General features: G+C 42.0%; 1 protein-coding gene across 8 annotated transcripts in view; it reads right to left on the reverse strand.

Moving 5' to 3' along the window:
* EPB41L3 (erythrocyte membrane protein band 4.1 like 3) overlaps nt 1-13,324 on the reverse strand; it is a 226,581-nt gene that overhangs the window by 79,446 nt on the left and 133,811 nt on the right. For 5 of the 8 annotated variants that reach the window (XM_057313230.1, XM_048218429.2, XM_026496021.4 and 2 more), the window contains exon 2: nt 3,854-4,059. In XM_057313230.1, coding sequence (XP_057169213.1) covers nt 3,854-4,048 — 195 coding nt within the window. In that variant the 5' untranslated portion in view covers nt 4,049-4,059. Of the gene's footprint in view, nt 1-2,865; nt 2,937-3,853; nt 4,060-13,324 lie in introns of all 8 variants that reach the window. The other 3 variants (XM_026496017.4, XM_026496018.4, XM_026496016.4) reach the window with 1 other exon arrangement.

A 13,324-nucleotide genomic window follows, 5' to 3' on the forward strand; every position in this document is an offset into this window, starting at 1 on the left:
GTAATCCCCTTTAGTCTGTTCCCTCCCTCACTGTAATGAGCCAGTGTAAGAGCAGATCACATCTGTCCAAAAGCTTTAATCTGCTTTCAGAGCACAACAGTGTAGTCCAGGCTACACTCAGAACGGCAGAGGATGTCCTAACGGTTAAATTCTCCCTTCCATCAATAAATACCCTTGGAAATCTCTATGTGCAACTATTTTCTTTACATCCCCCTTCTTTATATATGTGTGTTTGCATACATATGTTTCATTGAAGTACAGTTGAAACAATATCACAAGTAGTTTCACCTGTACAAAATAGTGATCAAACAACTCTATGCTGTGCTCACCACAAGTGCAGCTAGCATCTGTCACCGTACAATGCCCTCTTCTATTAAATGATCACCAATGGTATTAATGTGCAAATTCAATTCATGGGCCAGACTATCATTTCCACCAGTCTGCAAATGCACACTGACAGACCAAAGACAGACATGTTGCAAAATTCAGGTTAGGCCCCTTGGCTGAGCATGAAATTTCTTCTCTCACAAACATACTATTATCCTAGTAGCTAAAAGCACATGACCTTGACTATAAAGGTTTATTGAGGTTTATCACTTCAACTTTTCTTTCTTATTAGTGGCTACAATTTTATGACACTCTAATCACAAAGTTATCTTGTGGTTTATTTATTTTGGATTTTAGGTATGGATTTCTGCTTTTATAAAGTCATTTTCTACCTAATTCCCTCCAGATTATAAATACAGTCCTTTCCTCCACTACTTTACACAGGAATTCAGGGCAAAGTTGTGAGAAGTTCTTCAGAATAAAAAGACCAATTTGCTGAGTGAAGGGACCATGAAAAAACTGAAAAAACAACTTCAAAGGCCAAAACAGTTGAGAAGGCTAGAGGTAGCTAAAAGACGTAAATAAAAGAAAATCTGCGCTCGCAACTTGGTCCAACTTTTTTTTTTTTTTTTTTTGGACTATTAGTCTTTCATATCAAAGCATTAAAATAGTGCTGCAAAAAAGCTCAAACATGAATTTTGGCCTTAAACTAGTTGAAGAAGTTTGGTAACCTTGGAATTTTTTTTAAGATTTCTTTATTTTACTGAAAGAGAGTGCGCGTGCACACGCGTGTGCACACACACACACACGTATGAACAAGCATGGGGGGAGGGGCAGAGGGAGAGAGAGGATCTCAAGCAGATTCCCCGCTGAGCACAGAACCAGACACAGGGCTCGATCTCACGACCCTGAGATCATGTCCTGAGCCAAAATCTAGAGTCAGCCGCTTACCCGACTGAGCTACCCAGGCACCCCAGTAACCTTAGAATTTTATATCATATATTTGCTAAGTGCTTATAACTTACATAAGACTTTCACACTTTTAAGATTTTTTATTTGAGAGAGAGAGAAAGAGAGAGCACAAGCGGGGTGGGGGAAGGGCAGAAGGAGAGGGAGTGAGAGAATTTCAAGCCCCAAGCCTGCGGTTGGGGGGCGCTCAATCTCAGGACTCTAAGAGCATGACCTGAGCCGAAACCAAGAGTCGGATGCTTAACCAACTGCGCCACCCAGGCGCCCCAAGACTTTTGTACTTTTAATTCACATTTTCATCTCATCACAGGCAAAGTCAACAGAAGCTACGTTTTTATTTAAATCTCACCACCTGGAATCAACTTTTTCTCTGTATTGGGGAAGACGAAATTTCATTTTTCCTCTGATAAAATGAAAGTATCTGTATGAGGGGCGCCTGGGTGGCACAGCGGTTAAGCGTCAGCCTTCGGCTCAGGGCGTGATCCCGGCGTTATGGGATCGAGCCCCACATCAGGCTCCTCTGCTATGAGCCTGCTTCTTCCTCTCCCACTCCCCCTGCTTGTGTTCCCTCTCTCGCTGGCTGTCTCTATCTCTGTGGAATAAATAAATAAAATCTTAAAAAAAAAAAAAAAAAAGTATCTGTATGAGACTGTGCTTTCTGGGCTACTTATAGGTTAACTCCAGACACCCCTGAAACCACGAGCGTTCAAAGGGAGGTGTTGTTTCCAAAACACTTCAAGCACGAACCCATCACTGAGCCTCTCATGCACGTTTTCAACAACTTCATAACAGCAGACAAGGACCTCAACGAAACGTCTATTGTAGTCACATACACAATTCAAAAATATCAGTATCAGTGTCAACCCTTTTTGCATTCCTCCATTTCACTGAATCCTCATGACAGCTCTGGAAGGTAGGTATCTAGGTCTCCTTACCCTCATTTATACACAGGAGAGAAAAGGGTAAAGGGCACGGTCTCCACAAACTTCCTCCATAAAACTAGCAGCCTGGAATTCAAACCCGGCCATGCCCATGTTTTCATCACCACAGACTACCAAAATGTACTTCATTTCACCTCCAACATAACTGGGCTCCTAGCACGAATCAAAGAAGCGGAGAGCAGAAGAACCTGAGAAAACAACCTTTTCTGATCTCTTCATCTTGTTAATGAGGAAGCAGAGGCTCAGAGGCTGAATGCGTTCTCTGAGATCCCTAAAATAACTAGGGAAGAGGCAGGATTAACTAGTTCTCCTGACTCGGCAGCCAGTTACCTTTCCCTCAAAGGGCTTTAGCATCATTTCTCTCATCTTGTTTCAGACATCTGACTTCCGGAAGATAAAATACATGTATCACATCTCGGCACAGAAACTCTTTCTTCTGTACAATTATTTCCCACTCTCACATTTATTTCCTTTCAGAGTTAAGAGGGAAGAATGGATAAAAAAAAAAAAATCCAGTCTGTAATTTTAAATTTCTGAAGGTTTAAAAACAATCTAAACACCACCATCCTCACATCTCCAAAGAAAGAAACGGTAAAGGAAAACCATGATGACAACAATGGCTCCTTACGTTTTGTTTAATAAGTTGGAAGGATAACCTCCAGCTCCCCATCATGAAACATTTTAGATCAGACACAGCATCTATGTACAGAACATGGAAATAAATGTTATTTTTAATACTGCTTAAAAGCAGAACATAAATACCATGGGAAAAGAAATAATTAGGTTGTAAACATAGTTTAATGTCATAATAATGTGTTGTGCCTTCCAAAGAACTTTACTAACATGCTGATTTCGTGTCTCTTCTCTCAACGTCTTGTACAATTTCTAGCTTGACACATATACTTCCAACCTAGAAAAAGGTCAGTCGTTTGCAGGGACACCCAGATTTGCTTACCATAGCATGAACTGGTACCCTAACACAGGTTGATTTCAGGTTTGAAGTTTCAAGCCAAAATAATTTAAACATGGATTCATTCAAAGCCCAAGCATAAACCATCCTTTATATTTTGTATGAAAACTTTTAAAAGAAATAGTCGCATTACGTAGGACAACTTAAGTATGTCTAGATAATATGGTTGAACATACACGCACATAAAGGGGTAAAGACACCCACGTGAACGTTCACTAAACGTAGCTGGCAACATCAGCATCACAGTGACCCCTGAGAAGAATCAAAATAGCTCTAACTGCTAAGCCTGAATAAAAATTAGGAGCCTAATTAAAGCTGGTGTGGTGTCTAGCCTCCCTGTAAACCCAGATAAAACCAATAACCCGCAGTCCAGATTCCAGTGTAGGTTGAAGTGCTTTGTCAAGTGAAGGAGTTACCAAGTGAGGTTGTGGAATGTCATTCACTGAAAGTCTTAAAATAGCATCAATTTCCATCTGCCTGGGACCAGAAGGGGGAAACAGATGACCCCTCATAGTTCCCTCTAGTGCTAAGAGACCAAGGTCGGCCCAGACCCTGGAAAAAGGTCAGTACACATTCCTGACTTGGTTTTCTGGGTGATGCTAGCAGGTGCAGGGCAGCCAGTGGCGGCCTGTGTCCCGGGGCTCACCTCCTTCCTCACAGGGGTGCTGTGCGCCGCGGCCTCGAACTGTTCTAGGGCCTGGTGCTGTTCCTCGCCGCTGGGTTCGGGTTCGGGCCCCGGCCCCTGCGGCGCCCCCGCGGGCCCCTGCGCCGCCGCGGCCTCCTGGGGCTCGGCCTCCTGCTCCGGCTTGGATTCCGAGTCTGAGCCAGATTCGGTCGTCATGGTTGATTGTTCTGCAAACAGAAAATGGCAAGGTCCCGTCACTTGGTGTAATTACGTTCGCTAGGCACAAAAACTAGGATGCTTTCGGTGAAAGGCTGCGTAGAACCACAGTAAAAAAAAAGGGAAACATGTATGCAATGCAAACACGATGCTGCTGCACACCCCTAACAGATGACTTCCGTTTACCACAAAGATGGTTCAGAACGAACACTGAACTCGAAGTCAAATTTATTTGTAATGATCACAGGTTTTCTTCCTATTAGGTTTTTGCCACAGATGGCCATAAAATGACATTAAAGTAACGTCCTAAAAATTACATAACTCAGGCACACTTAATTTCAGAAAAATGAATCTTCTGCATCCGCTGGATCTATATTTTAATCTCTGGGAAGGATGATCTAATAATGGAAGCAGATATTCTTTCTCCTTCCCTCTCCCTTCCTAGCTCTACCCAGGGCCCCAGCTCTGCCTCTGGAACCCCTGAATCTATCCATTCTTCACCGAGCAAGTGCCCTTCCTGTGCTTTCTCAGAACCCTGTTGGCCGCTTTTGAGTGAACAGTGACCACAACACCAGAGGCTTCGTTGGCGACGTGGAACGGGTCCCACACTGGACAAGCCCTGGGTACGGCTGGAGGGAGCCTGGGAGCCCCATCTCTCCCTCCTTCACCAGCGAAAATTCACAGCTTCTTCCTGGCTTCCTCCTGTTTCCCCTGACAGTTGAAAGAGGAGTTTGTCTCGGCTCATAAGGGACTCACATGATGGTTCTTAATATCTAATAATCTTTTTTTTTTTTTAAAGATTTTATTTATTCAATTGACAGAGAGAGAGAGACAGCCAGCGAGAGAAGGAACACAAGCAGGGGGAGTGGGAGAGGAAGAAGCAGGCTCCCGGCAGAGGAGCCTAATGCGGGCTCAATCCCAGGACTCTGGGATCACGCCGTGAGCTGAAGGCAGACGCTTAACGACCAAGCCCCCCAGGTGCCCCTAATAATCTTCTCTTACACCTAAAAAGACCTTCTAAAATAGAGCCACCATCTTGTAACGGTTCACCAGTCAAGACACGTAAGTACTTTGTGCCTTAGTTTTCCCATCTGCCAAATGAGGGAATTGACCTGACCATATCCAAAGAACTTATTTTCTGGGGGTTCCTTCTAATGGGCATGCCACTATGCTTAAGGCAGTTTTTTTTTGCTTGAAACAGCAAGAGAGCAGCTGTGCCAGCAGCTACCATGTCATTTTAAGTAATTTCTTATCTTAGCTATATGGTAAATATCTCAAAAATAAATATCCCAGACTGTCACATGATTTCCCTTCCTAATTCTAATTTTATGGTAAAAATATCAGGAACAAAGGGTTAGTGTAATACTCTAAGCAAATGATACACCCGTTAGTATAATACAGAATTATCAAAATACTACTCCATAGTAAAATCACCATTTAGTTCCTATCTTCACAACACGCACTGGAATATGTTTAATAACTTGAAGAGGGAACATACAAATAATACCAATCCATGTTATAAACTAAATGCTACATCCATGTTTTGTATCTAAGATTCCTTTTTATAATCACCAGCTATTCTTTCTGTTGAATAAAAGATATATCAACTTGCCATGTGCTCAGTTGCCCAAAGCATATGTAAATATCAAGACCAAACACTGAACGAGATAGTGATCCAAATAAGATGAACACATTTTCTTTTTTCCTCTTACAGTTTAGATTTTTAGGCAAATCTTGAAAGTAAATATTATATTCTTCTTTGTATGCTTTTACTAGAAAGTGTGAAGTCCACAGAAAAGACAGAAAGGAGGAAAGGTGGTGGTATGGTGTAATCCAGAGCCTGTGATCAAATTCGACCTTTTAGAAGGGAGAGGGTCAATTTTAATAGTTCAGTTTGCTGAACTCTCAACTAAGTGCCAAATATAAGTCAAGCACTGCCCATGGTTTAGAAACAGAAATATATATGTTCTAACCCTCCTCACCCCAAGGAGTGGAAGAAATGGACTCTTCTCAGAATCCATTTTTTCCATCTCCCTTTCAGTAATTAAACTTTGTTTTAGCTGGTATTCCTCCATCCAGCTTGAGACCACCACGAGTTGAGGCCAGGTGATGAAGTCTGGACCAATGAGAAAAGAGAGACTATGTCTCCAGCGTTGAGGACATCTTCATAAAGGCAAGGGCACTTGCCCTAGGCTTCCTTTTTTCACTGGCTAGGGAAGAATAATCAACATTATCACCATAGACTCAGTCATGGAGGCCCCAAATTCAGGAGGATGCCGGGGCTGCCCCTTCCAACCTGGGCCCCTGGATGAACTCCCGGAGCACAGCTCAGGCGCTCTGGATTGTTTCATGCTGCAGAAATTCATTTCTGTCTTCCTTGAACCTCGCTACGCTTACTCAGGGCCAATCTAATACATATCCTTCAGACTAAAATTCTACCAAAATATAGTCATGCTCTAGTGGCTTCCATCTCAGCAAAACAAAGTAGCCTTCCCTCAATCTCACACCCTCCATCAGCTACGACCATACTTCTCTGCTTTCCACTCATAGCTTCTCAAAAAATTGTGTTAACCCTCACTGTCTTCTACTTCCTCCTTTCCCCTCTCCCTGCAAGGACCGCAGTCTGACTCCCACTGAGGTGGACAGTGCCACGGACTACCCACGCTCTTCTGTCCTGATCTCATTTCACCTCTTGGCAGCCCCAGCCCAGGTGACGAGACTCTCCCTGCCAGCATGTTTCCCTCCCTTGGGGTTCAGAACACACCACACCCTCCTGCTTTTCTCCTATCTTTCAGGCTACACCTTCTTATTCTCTTTTACAGGCTACTTCTTATCCAACCTCTACATGTGGGAATCTCCTGGAAATCGCGGTTCAGGCTCTCTCCTCTTCTCATTGACATTTTCTCCCACTTAATGCTATGCTTTCCCAGGGCTTTAAACACTTCCCAGAAGCCAACTGCTTGTAGACTCATATCTCTGGTCTGAACCTCTGTTCTGAGGTTTAAAACCCAACTGCCCACTTGACATTCCTAACTGATAGCTCACAAATACCTCTAGATTTTTCTCTCTCAAGTCCGTTCCTCCCCTCCCTCTTCTTCCTCACCCCAAAAAATAGCAATGTCATTCCTTCAAGCCAGAATTCCAGAAATCAGCCCTGACAGTTCCTTTTCCTTACTTTCTCTAACTAATATAGGAAAGTTTTGCAAAATATGTTTTGCAAAATATATAATTTTTCACATACATATACAAATACCTATATAAATATTTCCAAAATATATCTTGAATTGGCCCCCTGCCACCATGCAAGCTATCATTTCTTTCCTGAACTCCTTAATAAACCTTCTCTTCCCTGTCTCTTCCTGCCCACCTCTATTCTGATCTTCATAAAACAGAAATCTAGTCACAGCACTCGTGTTAATAGCTTCCCGATGTGCTTAAAGGAAATCCAAACTCTTAACTGCCATGGCCTTCCAGCACAAGCCTAGGCCTCAACACCCAATCCATGCCCAGTGACACTGCCTACCCCTCTCTCCCACGATGATCTGGACACATGATCTCCTTTTGGTTGGCAAAGCCCAGCAAGGTTTTCTGCCTCCAGGCTTTTTAGACACTCTGCTCTCTGTGAGAACAGTCTTTCCTCTGCTCTTCAAGTGGCCACCTCTGCATTCCTCAAGTGTCAGCCTGAGAGAGCCATGCCCTTTTTACATCGTTACCCTACATGTGGTACCAGTACCAATGCAGTACCTGGACCACAGTAGGCATGTGAATAATCTGAAGAACAACGAATAAAATCAACCCCATTACTATCATATCCACCTACATACGTGAATGTGTAATAACTGTTCCTCATAGCCTTTAGCCATTGTAAAATTTCTCAAGTGAGGAAAAAGTAGGTATTTCTACATTTAACGGAAAACAGAACTCAGTTACAACTTTCAGAGCTGAAATCTCCCTACAGGTAATAGATGCTGTTGCTGATTATTTTACCAGTAGGGCAAAGGGTTTTCCAAAAACTCAAAAAGAAAACGTTTAAGTGGTTTAGAGAATCTCTGTAAGAGTAACCAAAGAGTCACTAGATCATAAAATTTAAAAATAAAATGCAAACGACTAAGAAAGAGTACATTTTAAAAAGATGCTTACTTTTCTTCCCAGACAGGGCAGTTCTTACGTATAAATCATATTTAAAAAATGCTGGATATCTTCAAGGTCTTCTATTTTCTATGAATATCATATTTAAGAGTCTCTATTTTGTGTGTTTCGGCAAATAGCTCTAACTTAATAATTAGATGTGAAAATGGTCACTGAAGCAAAACCAGAATCATATCTCAAAATAGAAACATTTTAGTTCATTTCACTTTAAAATGTATGTATAATCTTTATAGATCTAATACATGAAAATAATTAGCAGCAAATAAGTTGTCATGTGTGTGCCTGGATGACAGACTTAATTTCTTTGGTCGCCTGCTTCCTCTTCCATGAAACAAGGGGTTCCGCCTAGAAATTAGTGATGACTGAGTGAGGCTGGTGTGGGGAAGGGAGTGAAAGATGCCAAACTTCTGATCTTCTTACAGTTTGCCTTCTTACAGAAGTCTCTCACCTCTTTTACCACGTTCTTTCAGCCTCCTTGTCTTCATAAACATAAGGAGTTTTTACACAAATGTAGTTTTAGCGTAGACGCCATTGGACTGGACATATCAACACACTCTAACTTTAAGAAGTTGTCCAATGCGTGTTAAAATAGGAATCTTTCTAAACACATGACGTTAGCCCCATGATAAACATGAACTAAAAGAGAAAAATTAGTACAAGAACATCTCAATTTTGAGTTTCAGTGTTATTATTCTGATCATGGAACCATTTTGTGACCTGCTTTTCTCTTTGATTTCATGACTTGTCCCTAAGGCAGAAAGCCAGCTCTGCAAAAGCCGAGCAAAAATGCAAAACAGAACCCAGCAACCACCTATCAACTATCTAAATAATAAAATAACCTACCATTAGTTTCTACCTACAAATATCCCATATGATACCTTACCTGTCATAGATCACATAAATCACAGAACCTCAAACCTTGAATAAACTCCTATGCACTTGTCAAATATTTCTGAAGCATATTATTTCCCCCAGCACTACATGCATAATATAATGAATGAAAATCACTGCTGTTTCTTGACTAATTGTAATAAAATAAAACTTTCATTGCGGCTGAGAGATAGCAGAGCAATAAACCTTAAAAATGTAAGGCTTTTTAGTTCTGGAGTCTCACTAGAATCAATACTATAATTCCACCTATCTGAAAGGGCACGAGTTCATACTGTACCGATCAGTAAGCGGCATCGACAGCCTACATCAATAAATCCAGTGTCAAAACCTTTAAGTCTTCTTCCCTACCCACCTGCTGTGATGAACTAATTTTTAAATGGCAAACAATTAAAAGCATAAGCACCTAAATACAGTACTTCTAACTTTAACTCATTATTTTCATAATTCTAGAGTGTGCACTTCCGGTCTTATACCCAAATGCCAAAACATTTTCTTAAAGCAGATTTGTAGGATATTTGCATTGCTTTGGTTTTTCTTTTTTCTTATGCTCACTCCTTGCTTTCCTGGATGACCCTTGCCACTTAAAGTCACACACTTCCCTTTCCAGCTCACTGAAGTCTCTTATTGTCCAATGCTCCCTCCTCCTCTGATATACTCACTTTGGTCTCAACAAAGCTGTCAATGATTTCAGTTACTGGAAGTGAACGCCATCACTTGCAATTCCAAACAGAAAGCAACACAAAATGTTTTGGCTTAAACTCTGCCCTTTCTTGAAACTAAGTTTACCCGATCAGCTGTGTTCTGCTCCAGCTAAAAAAAAAAAAAAAGAAAAAAGAAAAAAAAGAAAAATCCTGAATCACTAGAAACCCTGAATCCTAAAAGTTGAGGTAAAGACTTTCATTGAGTGTTCCGGTGGGATGGCAAGAGGAATCCTCTGTCTTTTCAAGAAACAGTAACTATTCATTACTCCTCTCCCAGGGAGAGATTTAGTAAATGACTAAGAAATTAAGAGATAGTGATGAGCTTCCAAGGAGGCCCCGTGCAGGTATAAATGAAGTCACAGTCCCAATCCCCAGTCTGTTTCACCTACAAAAACTGGTCTTGGCTTTGTTCCTTTTCAGCTCCAGTTTTCTATTCCATAGAAGACAAAAAGTCAATTCATCGTCATCTTTTCCACTTTTAGAAGTAGCATTTTAAAATCTCTATCTCCTAACTAAATGACTGCTTTCTATTCAAATGTACCTGCGTCCTTGCTGATATTAAAATTCAATCATATTAAAAGACACCAACCTATCAAGGACTTAGTGCAGGAAAATGCTCAACTTAAATCTCTGTCATTTACGCATAGAACAGGATTTCTACTGAATAACCAAGCACTTTGTTAAAAACAAAAACAAAAAACAAAGTACTTTATACTGTTTACCTGACTTCAGGGATATAAGACTAAAATGGACATTTTTTTTAAAGCAAGTTTTTTTCCTCTATTTCAAATATAAATTCATAGAAGAGAGCCTAGTATATAAATGTCAATATTTGTGACTAAGGAATAGTATCCACCATCAATTGTGAGCAAACTATAAAATGGTAATATCACCTGGCACTTCTACTAGCTTCTGCCTATTTGCATCAGAAGAAGGGGGAAAAAAGCCCTAGTGCCATCCATCTTAAAAAAAACAAAAACAAAAACAAAAACAAACAAACAAAACAACCAAAACCAAAACAACAACACAGGAAACCAAGTCAGCCTGCTCTTGGGCTCACTCACACTCTACTCTTCCACACCCACCATCCTTCCACTCCAGTATGGTCCTACCTCTTTAGAGCCATGCTTATGGAAGGAACCATCTTCCCATGTGGTCACCACACCATCCCACACTCACTCTTTAGTGTCCCCCGTTATTCTAGTACACCTCACCAAGGTTACCAATGACCTCCCTACAAACCAATAAATCCCAGGTGACATCCCTTCTCATCTTTGAATTCTCTGCTTTGGATACTCTTGATTTTCCTATCTGTTCTGGCTACTCTAATTTCCCTTGGCCTCTTCATGGCCTGCTTCCCATTTTTCTCTTTCTAAACTTGCTAGCTCTCTAGGAGTCTGTCACATTCTCCAAACCCTCTTTCTTGGAGAGCTCTTCCACTTCATTTCAAATAAAACGACAGCTCCAAGATAGAAGTTCCTCAATTTGGAACCTCTCTGAGCTACAGATCCATATATACAATTTGACTTCCCACCTCGCTCACCTGGATATCTCAGAGGCACCTGAACTGAACACTTCTCCCTCCAAACCCTTGATGCCCCCACGCTCCCAGCCTGTCTGCTCTACTGCGGTCTTCCCCATTTCAGTAGGTGGGCTTCCGTCTGTTCAGCTGCTCATGCTAGGGATCGGAACAGCACCCTCTCCTTACTCCCATCTCAATCTGTGTCATGTCAGTCTACCGCACCTCTTGAGTTGTGTGCAAAGAAGGAAGACAGCAGAGAGTTCTACCCAGAGATTACTAATCAGACAAGGGCAGAGCAGTGTGAAAAATCAGCTGCACTTACTTGTGTGAGAGCATGCGGTCTGCTGCAGCTGGAACATAAGGGGTGTGTGGGCAGTGACGAGGGGCGATGAGACGAGCCAAGCAGAAGTCAGGTCCTGCGAGGCTGTCTGATCAGGCCAAGGAGACTTCGTGACATTGCACAGAGACCACCACACTGGCGGCCACAAGGACGACTAACATCAGAAGGGGTCAGCTGGACTGTTTCATTGTTTCAGTTCAAAACTAGACCAACTTGATAAAGTAAGGAGGCCCCGATGGGGCAGCGGTAGACCAGTTACTCCTCAAAGCACAAAACAGTGGGATTCAGGACCGGTCATTACCAAATATCTTTTGAAAACCTGACAACAGAGCGTTGAGATGCTAAGTGTTTCTGACTAGCAGCAGGGACGATGGATAGTTTTGTTTTCTTTTTTTCAAATAAGCTTTTTGGCCATACTAACTTCAACTCTTATAAGCCAATATACCAACTCCTATTGGCTGACTTTAAGATTATAGAAGCAAAAAGCTGGAATTTCTATGAAGATGACACGATCATTCAAAAATTACTTTCACCATGACGACTGTAAACCTGCCGGATTACCAAGATCCATCTTTATGGAGACAAAGATTTCATGACAGCACAGCACATCTACAATTCAGAGTTGGGACATTAAAAAACAAGATCAAGAAAAAAAAAAAAGGCCACAGTCCCCTGCTTCAAGGAGTGTACATTCTGACAGGTGACCCCGAGAAGAAAACCAACTACGGCGCCCAGGCTGTGAGAAGCAAGCCCAGAGAAGGGGGCTTTCAACAAGTCTGCAGGGACAGAGAGGGCTTCCGTGGGAAATAACCCTCGTTTGACAGAAAAATAATCGCGAACCTTCTGTCCCCAGTGAAATGACTCGTTTTAAGCGTGAGGTACAAGTAAAAAATCGCAGGCTACTTCAGGAGGATAAAGGGAAGTCAGGGATCCATCAAAGCACGGGAGAGGCACCCTGCTGGACCAGAAGGACACAAACCAGCCTCAAGTGGGCCACGTGCTCTGTGACCTCAATGGAATGCGTCTTCTCTTCTGTTCTAAAATTCTGAAATTCTAGGATTCCTGACGGCCAGAGATACTGTTGTATTAACAGCATGAAATCTACAGAAATTCTGTCCTTTAAGATAAAAGATGACAGATACCGATCTCACCCACTGGCCCCCAGGGCAAAACGCAACTAGGGCAGGCAATCATGGCGCCCTAGAGAGAAAGCCGGCCTCCCACCACCGCACGGTCAGCTGAAGGCTTCATTAACTGACTCAATTAAGGTTTTCTTTCACTGAAGCAATACTTTACCCAGATCATCTGAAAAAGCTGAAGGAAACACTCTTAGTTTATGTAATACATTGGAAAAACCTGGCTTATTTTTGGTAAGCTTTTAGCTTTTCAAGCTCCCAACTGTGTAGAGCTCTGTGTGAAAACATTAACAAATGCAGTTCAGAAGACAGAGATGATGATTTTGAGCATGTCCATCTTGTCAATATGTATTCATATCCTAATCCAATGGGTACCAAACACGGGGGCATAAAATCTCACGTATCTTCGAAATACCAAGAATATTTGGTTGTTCCCACAAGCCCCCTAAATACTTTTCAATAAACCAAGGAAGCCGCTGACTGCTATATATACGGGGGCTTGTGTTAGTGAAGAACAGAGTCCAGTGAGAGCACTAA

Source organism: Ursus arctos, unplaced genomic scaffold, assembly GCF_023065955.2.
Source record: "Ursus arctos isolate Adak ecotype North America unplaced genomic scaffold, UrsArc2.0 scaffold_17, whole genome shotgun sequence".
In the NCBI taxonomy this organism is placed as follows: Eukaryota; Metazoa; Chordata; class Mammalia; order Carnivora; family Ursidae; genus Ursus; species Ursus arctos.